Here is a 14111-nt window from a genome sequence, read left to right on the forward strand (position 1 = left end):
AAGGGCATAGAAGATGAAACGTGGCTGGGTCTTTCAGCATGACAATGATCCCAAACACACCGCCCGGGCAACGAAGGAGTGGCTTTGTAAGAAGCATTTCAAGGTCCTGGAGTGGCCTAACCAGTCTCCAGATCTCAACCCCATAGAAAATCTTTGGAGGGAGTTGAAAGTCCGTGTTGCCAAGCAACAGCCCCAAAACATCACTGCTCTAGAGGAGATCTGCATGGAGGAATGGGCCAAAATACCAGCAACAGTGTGTGAAAACCTTGTGAAGACTTACAGAAAACGTTTGACCTCTGTTATATACCCTTTGTTGGCAATGACAAAGTATTGAGATATACTTTTGTTATTGACCAAATACTCATTTTCCACCATAATTTGCAAATAAATTCATTCAAAATCCTACAATGTGATTTCTGGATTTTTTTTTCTCATTTTGTCTGTCATAGTTGAAGTGGACCTATGATGAGAATTACAGGCCACTCTCATCTTTTTAACTGGGGGAACTTGCACAATTGGTGGCTGACTAAATACTTTTTTGCCCCACTGTAATTGATCATGAACTGTTACTAGGTAAAGTCAAATGTTATGGTTTTAAGTCTGCAGCTCTATCCTGGATGGAAAGCTATCAATCCAGGAGAAGGCAAGACATGTTCTTTAATGGTAGCTTTTCAAGCAGTAAAGATATACACTGTGGTGTTCCTCAAGGAAGTTGCCTAGGACCACTTCTCCACTCGATCTTTACTAATGATTTACCTTCAGTAATGAACAAAGCAACAGTGGTCATGTATGCTGATGACTCTACAATGTAGAGCGCAGCATCAGAATGTTAATGAGCTAACAGATGTAGTGAGCAGTGAACTAAGAATAGTATGGTGAATGGTAGTAGTAATAGAATAGTGTCTGAGTCGGTTGATATGAACAAATTGATGTTACAAGAAAATGCTCAGAGTATGTAACATCTGGCACACTGAATCAGGTGATTCAATCCCTGGTCCTATCACACTTAGAGTACTGTCCAGTTATATGGTCAATCCCTGGTCCTATCACACTTAGAGGACTGTCCAGTTATATGGTCAATCCCTGATCCTACCACACTTAGAGTACTGTCTGGTTATATGGTCATCTGCAGCAATGATGTATATAAAAAATATCCAAATGTCTCAAAACAGGGCTACCAGATTAGCTCTTCATTGTTCTAAACAGGGCTACCAGATTAGCTCTCCATTGTTCTAAACAGGGCTACCAGATTAGCTCTTCATTGTTCTAAACAGGGCTACCAGATTAGCTCTTCATTGTTCTAAACAGGGCTACCAGATTAGCTCTCCATTGTTCTAAACAGGGCTACCAGATTAGCTCTTCATTGTTCTAAACAGGGCTACCAGATTAGCTCTTCATTGTTCTAAACAGGGCTACCAGATTAGCTCTTCATTGTTCTAAACAGGGCTACCAGATTAGCTCTTCATTGTTCTAAACAGGGCTGCCAGATTAACTCTTCATTGTTCTAAACAGGGCTACCAGATTAACTCTTCATTGTTCTAAACAGGGCTACCAGATTAGCTCTTCATTGTTCTAACCGTATGAATATTATCCAAATGCATCAGAATCTCTCATGGCTTCACGTTAAAAACAAATGTCTATCCAGTCTTCTGATTTTCTTTAGGAATGTTATATTTAAAATAAAAAACACTCAGTATTTTTTCAGGCCAGTTAGTACATACTAGCAACACCGCATAACCACCAAACCAGACAGGTAAATTCATGGCAGCTGAAGACAACCCAAGCCAAGGACAAATCACCTTGAATCTACAGTTTTATACAGAGCCATAGCTGAATGGATCTCTTTACCAATCCATATCTCTCAGCTGAATGGATCTCTTTACCAATCCATATCTCTCAGCTGAATGGATCTCTTTACCAATCCATATCTCTCAGCTGAATGGATCTCTTTACCAATCCATATCTCTCAGCTGAATGGAACTCTTTACCAATCCATATCTCTCAGCTGAATGGATCTCTTTACCAATCCATATCTCTCAGCTGAATGGATCTCTTTACCAATCCATATCTCTCAGCTGAATGGATCTCTTTACCAATCCATATCTCTCAGCTGAATGGAACTCTTTACCAATCCATATCTCTCAGCTGAATGGAACTCTTTACTAATCCATATCTCTCAGCTGAATGGAACTCTTTACCAATCCATATCTCTCAGCTGAATGGATCTCTTTACCAATCCATATATCTCTTTACCAATCCATATCTCTCAGCTGAATGGATCTCTTTACCAATCCATATCTCTCAGCTGAATGGATCTCTTTACCAATCCATATCTCTCAGCTGAATGGATCTCTTTACCAATCCATATCTCTCAGTTGAATGGAACTCTTTACCAATCCATATCTCTCAGCTGAATGGAACTCTTTACCAATCCATATCTCTCAGCTGAATGGATCTCTTTACCAATCCATATCTCTCAGCTGAATGGATCTCTTTACCAATCCATATCTCTCAGGCAAAAAGTAAATCCACCTTCAAGAAAAAACTAAAATAGCATCTAATGTGATAGACCATATGACTGGACAGGAAATAGAAAGAACATCTAATGAGATAGACCATATGACTGGACAGGAAATAGAAAGAACATCTAATGGGATAGACCATATGACTGGACAGGAAATAGAAAGAACATCTAATGGGATAGACCATATGACTGGACAGGAAATAGAAAGAACATCTAATGGGATAGACCATATGACTGGACAGGAAATAGAAAGAACATCTAATGGGATAGACCATATGACTGGACAGGAAATAGAAAGTATCAACTGAATGTTAAATGTTTCCTGTCAGGTATTTTAGTGATCAATATTGTCTACTTGTTGAATGTTTGTGAAGGCTTGATTGTGGTTGTTTGTAATGTCTTGTTAATTGGTGTTGGACCCCAGGAAGATCAGCTAGCGTTACGGCGTTATCTAATGGGGATCCTAATAAAATAATAAATATTAGACTGGTGGAAATCTGTCCTTTGGTCTGATGAGTCCAAGTTTGAGATGTTTGGTTCCAACCACTATGTCTTTGTGAGACGCAGAGTAGGTGAACATATGATCTCCGCATGTGTGGTTCCCACCGTGAAGCATGGAAGAGGAGGTTTGATGGTGTGGGGGCGCTTTGCTGGTGACACTGTTAGTGGTTTTTTTTTAAATCAAGGCACACTTAAGCAGTATGGTTACCATAGCATTCTGCAGAAATACGCCGTCCCATCTGGTTTGCGCTTAGTGGGACTATCATTTGTTTTTCAACAGGACAATGACCCAACACACCTCCAGGCTGTGTAATGGCTATTTGACCAAGAAGGAGAGTGATGGAGTGCTGCATCAGATGACCTGGCCTCCACAATCACCCATCCTCAACCCAATTGAGATGGTTTGGGATGAGTTGGACCGCAGAGTGAAGGAAAAGCAGCCTACTAGTGCTCAGCATATGTGGGAACTCCTTCAAACTGTTGGAAAAGCATTCCAGGTGAAGCTGGTGAGAGAATGCCAAGAGTGTGCAAGGCTGTCGTCAAGGCAAATGGTGGCTATTTTGAAGAATCTGAAATATAAAATATATTTTGATTTGTTTAACATTTTTTTGGTTGCAACATGATTCAATATGTGTTATATCATAGTTTTGATGTCTTCACTATTATTCTACAATGTAAAAAATAAATTAGGTGTGTCCGAACTTTTGACAGGTACTGTATATACACACATTATATATATACACACATTATAAATATACACATTATATATATACACACATATTATATATACACACGTTATATATACACACATATATATACACACATTATATATATACACACATATATATATACACACATTATATATATACACATATATATACACACATTATATATATATACACACATTATATATATACACACATATATATATACACACATTATATATATACACATATATATACACACATTATATATATATACACACATTATATACAGTGCCTTGCGAAAGTATTCGGCCCCCTTGAACTTTGCGACCTTTTGCCACATTTCAGGCTTCAAACATAAAGATATAAAACTGTATTTTTTTGTGGAGAATCAACAACAAGTGGGACACAATCATGAAGTGGAACGACATTTATTGGATATTTCAAACTTTTTTAACAAATCAAAAACTGAAAAATTGGGCGTGCAAAATTATTCAGCCCCTTTACTTTCAGTGCAGCAAACTCTCTCCAGAAGTTCAGTGAGGATCTCTGAATGATCCAATGTTGACCTAAATGACTAATGATGATAAATACAATCCACCTGTGTGTAATCAAGTCTCCGTATAAATGCACCTGCACTGTGATAGTCTCAGAGGTCCGTCAAAAGCGCAGAGAGCATCATGAAGAACAAGGAACACACCAGGCAGGTCCAAGATACTGCTGTGAAGAAGTTTAAAGCCGGATTTGGATACAAAAAGATTTCCCAAGCTTTAAACATCCCAAGGAGCACTGTGCAAGCGATAATATTGAAATGGAAGGAATATCAGACCACTGCAAATCTACCAAGACCTGGCCGTCCCTCTAAACTTTCAGCTCATACAAGGAGAAGACTGATCAGAGATGCAGCCAAGAGGCCCATGATCACTCTGGATGAACTGCAGAGATCTACAGCTGAGGTGGGAGACTCTGTCCATAGGACAACAATCAGTCGTATATTGCACAAATCTGGCCTTTATGGAAGAGTGGCAAGAAGAAAGCCATTTCTTAAAGATATCCATAAAAAGTGTCGTTTAAAGTTTGCCACAAGCCACCTGGGAGACACACCAAACATGTGGAAGAAGGTGCTCTGGTCAGATGAAACCAAAATTTAACTTTTTGGCAACAATGCAAAACGTTATGTTTGGCGTAAAAGCAACACAGCTGAACACACCATCCCCACTGTCAAACATGGTGGTGGCAGCATCATGGTTTGGGCCTGCTTTTCTTCAGCAGGGACAGGGAAGATGGTTAAAATTGATGGGAAGATGGCTGGAGCCAAATACAGGACCATTCTGGAAGAAAACCTGATGGAGTCTGCAAAAGACCTGAGACTGGGACGGAGATTTGTCTTCCAACAAGACAATGATCCAAAACATAAAGCAAAATCTACAATGGAATGGTTCAAAAATAAACATATCCAGGTGTTAGAATGTCCAAGTCAAAGTCCAGACCTGAATCCAATCGAGAATCTGTGGAAAGAACTGAAAACTGCTGTTCACAAATGCTCTCCATCCAACCTCACTGAGCTCGAGCTGTTTTGCAAGGAGGAATGGGAAAAAATGTCAGTCTCTCGATGTGCAAAACTGATAGAGACATACCCCAAGCGACTTACAGCTGTAATAGCAGCAAAAGGTGGCGCTACAAAGTATTAACTTAAGGGGGCTGAATAATTTTGCACGCCCAATTTTTCAGTTTTTGATTTGTTAAAAAACTTTGAAATATCCAATAAATGTCCTTCCACTTCATGATTGTGTCCCACTTGTTGTTGATTCTTCACAAAAAAATACAGTTTTATATCTTTATGTTTGAAGCCTGAAATGTGGCAAAAGGTCGCAAAGTTCAAGGGGGCCGAATACTTTCGCAAGGCACTGTATATACACACATTATATATATACACACATATATATATATATACACACATTATATATATACACACATTATATATACACACATTATATATGCACATTATATATATATATATACACATTATATATACACATGTTATATATATATATATATATATATATACACATTTTATATATACACAGTATATTCTCTGTGATTCTACGTCAGAATGTCTAATCTAATATATTCTCTGGGATTCTACGTCAGACGGTATGATCTAGTTTATGCTGTGTTATTCTACGTCAGACGGTATGATCTAGTTTATCCTGTGTTATTCTACATCAGTCTGATCTAGTAGATTCTTTGTGATTCTACGTCAGGTCCTAACTGGGTGGCGACACTGAATGCTGGGAAAGGAGGAGCTCACGCCAGCTACTACCATAGAGCTAACAAACAGGTACACATTGACAAACACAATACACACTCACTCACACACACACTAGAAACACTCAACACACCAAACCAGACCCTACTACACCAGACCCCATTACACCAGACCAGACCCCACTACACCAGACCAGACCCCACTACACCAGACCAGACCAGACCCCACTACACCAGACTACACTACACCAGACCAGACCCCACTACACCAGACTACATTACACCAGACCAGACCCCACTACACCAGACCAGACCCCACTACACCAGACCAGACCCCACTACACCAGACCAGACTCCACTACACCAGACCAGACCCCACTACACCAGACTAGACCCCACTACACCAGACCAGACCCCACTACACCAGACCAGACCCCACTACACCAGACCAGACCCCACTACACCAGACCAGACCCCACTACACCAGACCAGACCCCACTACACCAGACCAGACCATTTCTACCAGACTACCACTAGGAGGGGCTGTTGTCAATACCGTCCAACAACTTGTGTGTGTGTGTGTGTGTGTGTGTGTGTGTGTGTATGTATATATATATATATGTGTGTATATAGATCCAGGTGGGGGTAGAGTTTGAGGCCAGTACCAGGACTCAGGAGACGACGGCCTCCTTCGGGTACCAGATGGAACTACCTGAGGCTAACATGGTGTTCAGAGGTGTGGAGGGGTGGTGGGGTTATTATGTAAATATCACAGGAGGTTGGTGGTACCTTAATTGGGGAGGACGGTCTCGTTGTAATGAGCAGAATGAGTGGAAAGGTATCAAATACTTGATGCCATTCCATTCGTTTTGTTCCAGACAGTATTATAAGCTCTCCTCCCCTCAGCAGCCTCCACTGGCAAATATGTATTCCTGATGACAAATGTTGACTGCAGCCTGTGTGTGTGTGTGTGTGTGTGTGTGTGTGTGTGTGTGTGTGTGTGTGTGTGTGTGTGTAGGCATGGTTAACAGTAGGTGTATAATTGGAGGAGTACTGGAGAAGAGTCTGTCTCCTCTCCCTGCTACACTGCTGATGGGAGCCTTCGTTAATCACCGTGGTGACAAACTGCAGGTGGGGGATGGTGTTGTTGTTTTGGTTATGGCGGTGGTGGTAGTGTGTACTTACCGTAGCGTATCTGTGTGCAGGTGGGGCTGGGAATCAATGTGGGCTAGACTACAACACCCACAACCCTCTACAGAAGGGACTCCCTCACATGCCCCTCCCCCAGCCTTGTGGCCTCGTGGGAAACGGCGTTCCTGTTTTTGGAGGAAGAAAATGGTGCAGCAAGAATTCCCCCCCTAGCGACCACATGGCAACTGTTACATCACTTCCTGTTGAAAAACCTGAACTGGACAGACTCACGAGATGTCAGCTCCACACATGGAGAGCGATAGAGGACTAAATTTAGTATCTGTGACATTATATCATCTGACACAGCATGGGCATTTTGAAGTAGTACATTCTCTTCTTAAACGATTGGCTGATCAATCTTGATGACTCAGTTAAACATGGCTCCAATAGGTTCATCAGGAAGGATCAGCCAATAAAGTTGGAAGTCCCACCCAGTTGACTACATTAAAATGGTGGAATCCATCAATGGCGCTGTCCATGCTAATATAGCCTTTTGGCCACTAGAGGTCTCTATCATTCTCTATGACTCCCCCACACCTCATAATGCATAATGGACAGCTCATAGTAATAGCTGGAATCAAACCATGTGTTTGATACCATTCCAATGATTCCGCTCCAGCCATTACCACGAACCCATCCTCCCCAAGTAAGGTACCACCAACCTCCTGTGCTCACCTCACATCCCCCATAATGCACCTCACCTCCCATTCCCCATAAGGCACCTCACCTCCCATCCCCCATAATGCACCTCACCTCCCATCCCCCATAATGCATCTCACCTCCCCCATGATGCACCTCACCTCCCCCATAATGCACCTCACCTCCGCCATAATGCACCTCACATCCCCCATAATGCACTTCACCCTCCATCACCCACAATGCACCCCACCTCCCACCCCCCATAAGGCACCTGACCCTTCATCACCCATAATGCACCTCACCTCCCATCCCCCATAATGTATCTCACACTCCATCACCCATAATGCACCTCCCTTCCCACATAACGTACTCTATGTATACTATATATTGTAATATCATAATATATTTGTACTCTATGTGGGACCCTCTAGAGATTAAACTGATGTTGAGACTGGGACCATCTAGAGATTAAACTGATGTTGAGACTGGGCCCCTCTAGAGATTATACAGATGTTGAGACTGGGCCCCTCTAGAGATTAAACTGATGTTGTGACTGGGACCCTCTAGAGATTATACAGATGTTGAGACTGGGACCATCTAGAGATTAAACAGATGTTGAGACTGGGACCCTCTAGAGATTAAATTGATGTTGAGACTGGGACCCTCTAGAGATTAAACTGATGTTGAGACTGTGGGGTCCTCTTGAGTTAACGGCCAGACAGAATTATCTTTAGAGATAGCACCCAGACAGAATGATCTCTAGAAATAACGGCCAGACAGAATGGTCTCGAGATAACGGCCAGACAGAATGATCTCTAGAGATAACGGCCAGACAGTATGATCTCTAGAGATAACGGCCAGACAGAATGGTCTCTAGAGATAACGGCCCGCCAGAATGGTCTCTAGAGATAACGGCCAGACAGTATGATCTCTAAAGATAACGGCCAGACAGTATGATCTCTAAAGATAACGGCCAGACAGAATGATCTCTAGAGATAACGGCCAGACAGAATGATCTCTAGAGATAACGGCCAGACAGAATGATCTCTAGAGATAACGGCCAGGCAGTATGATCTCTAGAGATATCGGCCAGACAGAATGATCTCTAGAGATAACGGCCAGACAGAATGATCTCTAGAGATATCGGCCAGACAGAATGATCTCTAGAGATAACGGCCAGACAGTATGATCTCTAGAGATAACGGCCAGACAGAATGATCTCATCCTCCACAAGCCCAGGAGCAGGAGATATTACTATATTATACACTGAATGTACCAAATATTAAGAACACCTTCCTAATATTGAGTAATAAGAGCCTCAATTCGTTGGGGCATGGACTTAAGGTGTCAAAAGCATTCCAATGGATGCTGGCCAATGTTGATTCAAATAATTCCCAGTTATGTCAAGTTGGCTGGATATCCTTTGGGTAGTGGAACATTATTGATACACACTGGAAACTGTTGAGCTTTAAAAACCCAGCATCTTTGCAATTCTTGAAACAAGTCGGTGCGCCTGACACCTACTACCAAACTCTGTTCAAAGGCACTTAAATATTTTGTCTTGCCCATTCACCCTCTGAATGTCTCAGTTGACTCGAGGCTTAAAAATCCTCCTTTAACCTGTCTCCTCCCCTTCATTTACACTGATTGAAGTGGATTTAACAAGTGACATCAATAAGGGAATCATAGCGTTCACCTGGATTCACCTGGTCAGTTTGTCATGGAAAAGAGCAGGTGTTCTTAATGTTTTGTTAATGTTTTGTCCACGATGTTTTGTCTACAAATACATCACATATATATACAGCTAAAATCTGCAATGCCATGTAAAAACCTCAAAAACATTGAAGTTACACTGCAAAAAGTGATTTCTAATCAAGCCTAAATATCTTGCATCAAGGTTTTTTCCTTATATTGAGGGATAAATCACTTCAAATGTGTTTTGTTTTCTTACCAAGATAAATTGGCTAACCTCATTGGCAGAACGTTTTGTCTTATTTTAACCCCCCAACATGAATAATACAAGTGATTTATCTTATTTCAAGATATTGTTGGGGGTAAAATATAAAATATCTTGATGCATAATGCACCTCCCATCCCCATAATGCACCTCCCCCATAATGCAGCTCACCTCCCCCACAATGCACCTCCCAGCTCCCAAAATGAACCTCCCCCATAATGCAGCTCACCTCCCCCATAATGCAGCTCACCTCCCCCATAATGCACCTCCCAGCTCCCAAAATTAACCTCCCCCATAATGCAGCTCACCTCCCCCATAATGCACCTCCCATCCCCATAATGCATCTCCCATCCCCATAATGCACCTCACCTCCCATCCCCCATAATGCACCTCCCATCCCCATAATGCACCTCCCATCCCCTAAAATGCACCTTCCATCCCCTAAAATGCACCTCCCATCCCCTAAAATGCACCTCCCATCCCCTAAAATGCACCTCCCATCCCCATAATGCACCTCCCATCCCCTAAAATGCACCTCCCATCCCCATAATGCATCTCCCATCCCCATAATGCATCTTCCATCCCCCATAATGCACCTCCCATCCCCATAATGCATCTCCCATCCCCATAATGCACCTCCCATCCCCATAATGCATCTCCCATCCCCCATAATGCATCTCACCTCCCCCATAATGCATCTCACCTCCCCCATAATGCACCTCCCATCCCCATAATGCACCTCCCATCCCCTAAAATGCACCTCCCATCCCCATAATGCACCTCCCATCCCCATAATGCAGCTCACCTCCCCCATAATGCACCTCCCATCCCCATAATGCACCTCCCATCCCCATAATGCAGCTCACCTCCCCCATAATGCACCTCCCATCCCCATAATGCATCTCCCATCCCCTAAAATGCACCTCCCATCCCCTAAAATTCACCTCCCATCCCCATAATGCACCTCCCATCCCCATAATGCACCTTCTATCCCCCAAAATGCATCTCCCATCCCCTAAAATGCACCTCCCAACCCCTAAAATGCACCTCCCATCCCCTAAAATGCCTCTCCCATCCCCTAAAATGCACCTCCCATCCCCTAAAATGCACCTCCCATTCCACCCCCTGTAATGCACCACACCTTCCATTCCCCATAATTTACTGTATTTATACTATATACTGTAATACCATAATGTATTTATACTTAATGTTCAAAATAATACATGTTGGGGCTCCGTTTAAGATATATGCATCAAAGCTGAGACACCCATGACCATGTACAGTTGACGGCTGAAGTTTAGATACACCTTAGCCAAATACATTTAAACAAAATTCCTGACATTTAATCTTGGTAAAAATTCCCTGTCTTAGGTCAGTTAGGTTCACCACTTTATTTTAATAATGTGAAATGTCAGAATAATAGTAGAGATAATTATTTATTTCAGCTTTTATTTCTTTCATCACATTCACAGTGGGTCAGAAGTTTACATACAGTCAATTAGTGTTTCGTAACATTGCCTTTAAATTGTTTAACTTGGGTCAAATGTTTCGGGTAGCCTTCCCTCCTTTCCACAATAAGTTGGGTGAATTTTGGCCCATTCCTCCTGACAGAGCTGGTGTAACTGAGTCAGGTTTGTAGGCCTCCTTGCTTGCACACGCTTTTTCAGTTCTGCCCACATTTTCTATAGGATTGAGGTCAGGGCTTTGTGATGGCCACTCCAATACCTTGACTTGGTTGTCCTTAAGCCATTTTGCCACAACTTTGGAAGTATGCTTGGGGTCATTGTCCATTTGGAAGACCAAGCTTTAACTTCCTGACTGATGTCTTGAGATGTTTCTTCAATATATCCACATCATTTTCCATCCTCATGGTACCATCTATTTTGCGAAGTGCACCAGTCCCTCCTGCAGCAAAGCACCCCCACAACATGATGCTGCCACCCCCGTGCTTCACGGTTGGGATGGTGTTCTTCGGCTTGCAAGCGTCCCCCTTTATCCTCCAAACACAACGATGGTCATTATTGCCAAACAGTTCTATTTTTGTTTCATCAGACCAGAGGACATTTCTCCAAAAAGTACGATATTTGTCCCCATGTGCAGTTGCAAACCGTAGTCTGGCTTTTTTATGGCAGTTTTGGAGCAGTGGCTTCTTCCTTGCTGAGTGGCCTTTCAGGTTATGTTGATATAGGACTCGTTTTACTGTGGATATAGATACTTTTGTACCCGTTTCCTCTAGCATCTTCACAAGGTCCTTTGCTGTTGTTCTGGGATTGATTTGCACTTTTCACACCAAAGTACGTTCATCTCTAGGAGACAGAACGCGCCTCCTTCCTGAGCGGTATGACGGCTGCGTGGTCCCATGGTGTTTATACTTGCATACTATTGTTTGTACAGATGAATGTGGTACCTTCAGGCGTTTGGAAATTGCTCCCGAGGATGAACCAGACTTGTGGAGGTCTACAATTTGTTTTCTGAGGTCTTGGCTGATTTATTTTGATTTTCCCATGATGTCAAGCAAAGAGGCACTGAGTTTGAAAGTAGGCTTTGAAATACATCCACAGGTTCACCTCCAATTGACTCAAATGATGTCAATTAGCCTATAAGAAGCTTCTAAAGCCATGACATCATTTTCTGGAATTTTCCAAACTGTTTAAAGGCACAGTCAACTTAGTGTATGTAAACTTCTGACCCACTGGAATTGTGATACAGTGAATTATAAGTTAAATAATCTGTCTGTAAACAATTGTTGGTAAAATTACTTGTGTCCTGCACAAAGTAGATGTCCTACCCGACTTGCCAAAGCTGTAGTTTGTTATCAAGACATTTGTGGAGTGGTTGAAAAACGTGTTTTAATGACTCCAACCTAAGTGTATGTTAACTTCCGACTTCAACTGTACATGCAATCTGTTTTGCTCTATGACGCTCACAAGCCAGGCAGGAGAAGATGGAAGGCACATAGACCCCAGGAAATCCCAGGACATAGTGTCTATAATACTGTAAGGGGTTCTACATAGACCACAGGAAATCCCAGGACATAGTGTCTATAATACTGTAAGGGGTTCTACATAGACCCCAGGAAATCCCAGGTCATAGTGTCTATAATACTGTAAGGGGTTCTACATAGACCACAGAAAATCCCAGGTCACAGTGTCTATAATACTGTAAGGGGTTCTACATAGACCACAGGAAATCCCAGGACATAGTGTCTATAATACTGTAAGGGGTTCTACATAGACCCCAGGAAATCCCAGGTCATAGTGTCTATAATACTGTAAGGGGTTCTACATAGACCACAGGAAATCCCAGGTCATAGTGTCTATAATACTGTAAGGGGTTCTACATAGACCCCAGGAAATCCCAGGACATAGTGTCTATAATACTGTAAGGGGTTCTACATAGACCCCAGGAAATCCCAGGACATAGTGTCTATAATACTGCAAGGGGTTCTACATAGACCACAGGAAATCCCAGGACATAGTGTCTATAATACTGTAAGGGGTTCTACATAGACCACAGGAAATCCCAGGACATAGTGTAATAAGCTCACATAGTTACTGTCAGAAACTCCCCACAGTTGTCACTGGGTAGTTGGATATTTATTTCCCACTGAGCAAACTATTTCTGTACTTACAGGATTCTTATACATTCATTTTTTATCCGATTTTTGCTTGGCGGGCCTTATTTGTCAATAAAACTCATGAATGCAACTGTTTATGTCAATTATTTATGTTTTGTGTTCGACTTGTAGCCCTGATTTTCCTGATATGAAAATTGTAAAACACTTAATTGTGAAGCTAAATATAAGGGCTGGACATGGAGATAAATAAAAGTAGTGAAAAAGAAAACAATTTTGCAGAGGTCCTCGGGCCTCTGAATCAATATTATACATATGAACCGCACAGTTTTCAGATATGTTGACAACAGTGTGTCTTCAGTTATGTTGACAACAGTGTGTTTTCAGTTATGTTGACAACAGTGTGTCTTCAGTTATGTTGACAACAGTGTGTTTTCAGTTATGTTGACAACAGTGTGTTTTCAGTTATGTTGACAACAGTGTGTCTTCAGTTATGTTGACAACAGTGTGTTTTCAGTTATGTTGACAACAGTGTGTTTTCAGTTATGTTGACAACAGTGTGTTTTCAGTTATGTTGACAACAGTGTGTCTTCAGTTATGTTGACAACAGTGTGTCTTCAGTTATGTTGACAACAGTGTGTCTTCAGTTATGTTGACAACAGTGTGTTTTCAGTTATGTTGACAACAGTGTGTCTTCAGTTATGTTGACAACAGTGTGTTTTCAGTTATGTTGACAACAGTGTGTCTTCAGTT

The 14111-nt window shown here is 41.9% G+C and overlaps 1 protein-coding gene across 3 annotated transcripts in view; it reads left to right on the forward strand.

Moving 5' to 3' along the window:
* The window catches only part of LOC110519737 (mitochondrial import receptor subunit TOM40B), a 46501-nt gene extending 36701 nt beyond the window's left edge, over positions 1-9800 (forward strand). For 2 of the 3 annotated variants that reach the window (XM_090226284.1, XM_090226285.1), the window contains exons 8-11: positions 5994-6070; positions 6631-6733; positions 7016-7128; positions 7203-9800. In XM_090226284.1, coding sequence (XP_090082410.1) covers positions 5994-6070; positions 6631-6733; positions 7016-7128; positions 7203-7229 — 320 coding nt within the window. In that variant the 3' untranslated portion in view covers positions 7230-9800. Of the gene's footprint in view, positions 1-3305; positions 3731-5993; positions 6071-6630; positions 6734-7015; positions 7129-7202 lie in introns of those variants that run through there. The other variant, XM_090226286.1, reaches the window with a different exon arrangement.
* The last annotated feature ends 4311 nt before the right edge of the window (positions 9801-14111 follow it).

The sequence above is a fragment of the Oncorhynchus mykiss genome, chromosome 29, assembly GCF_057628025.1.
Source record: "Oncorhynchus mykiss isolate SJ-2025 chromosome 29, ASM5762802v1, whole genome shotgun sequence".
NCBI classification, from domain to species: Eukaryota; Metazoa; Chordata; class Actinopteri; order Salmoniformes; family Salmonidae; genus Oncorhynchus; species Oncorhynchus mykiss.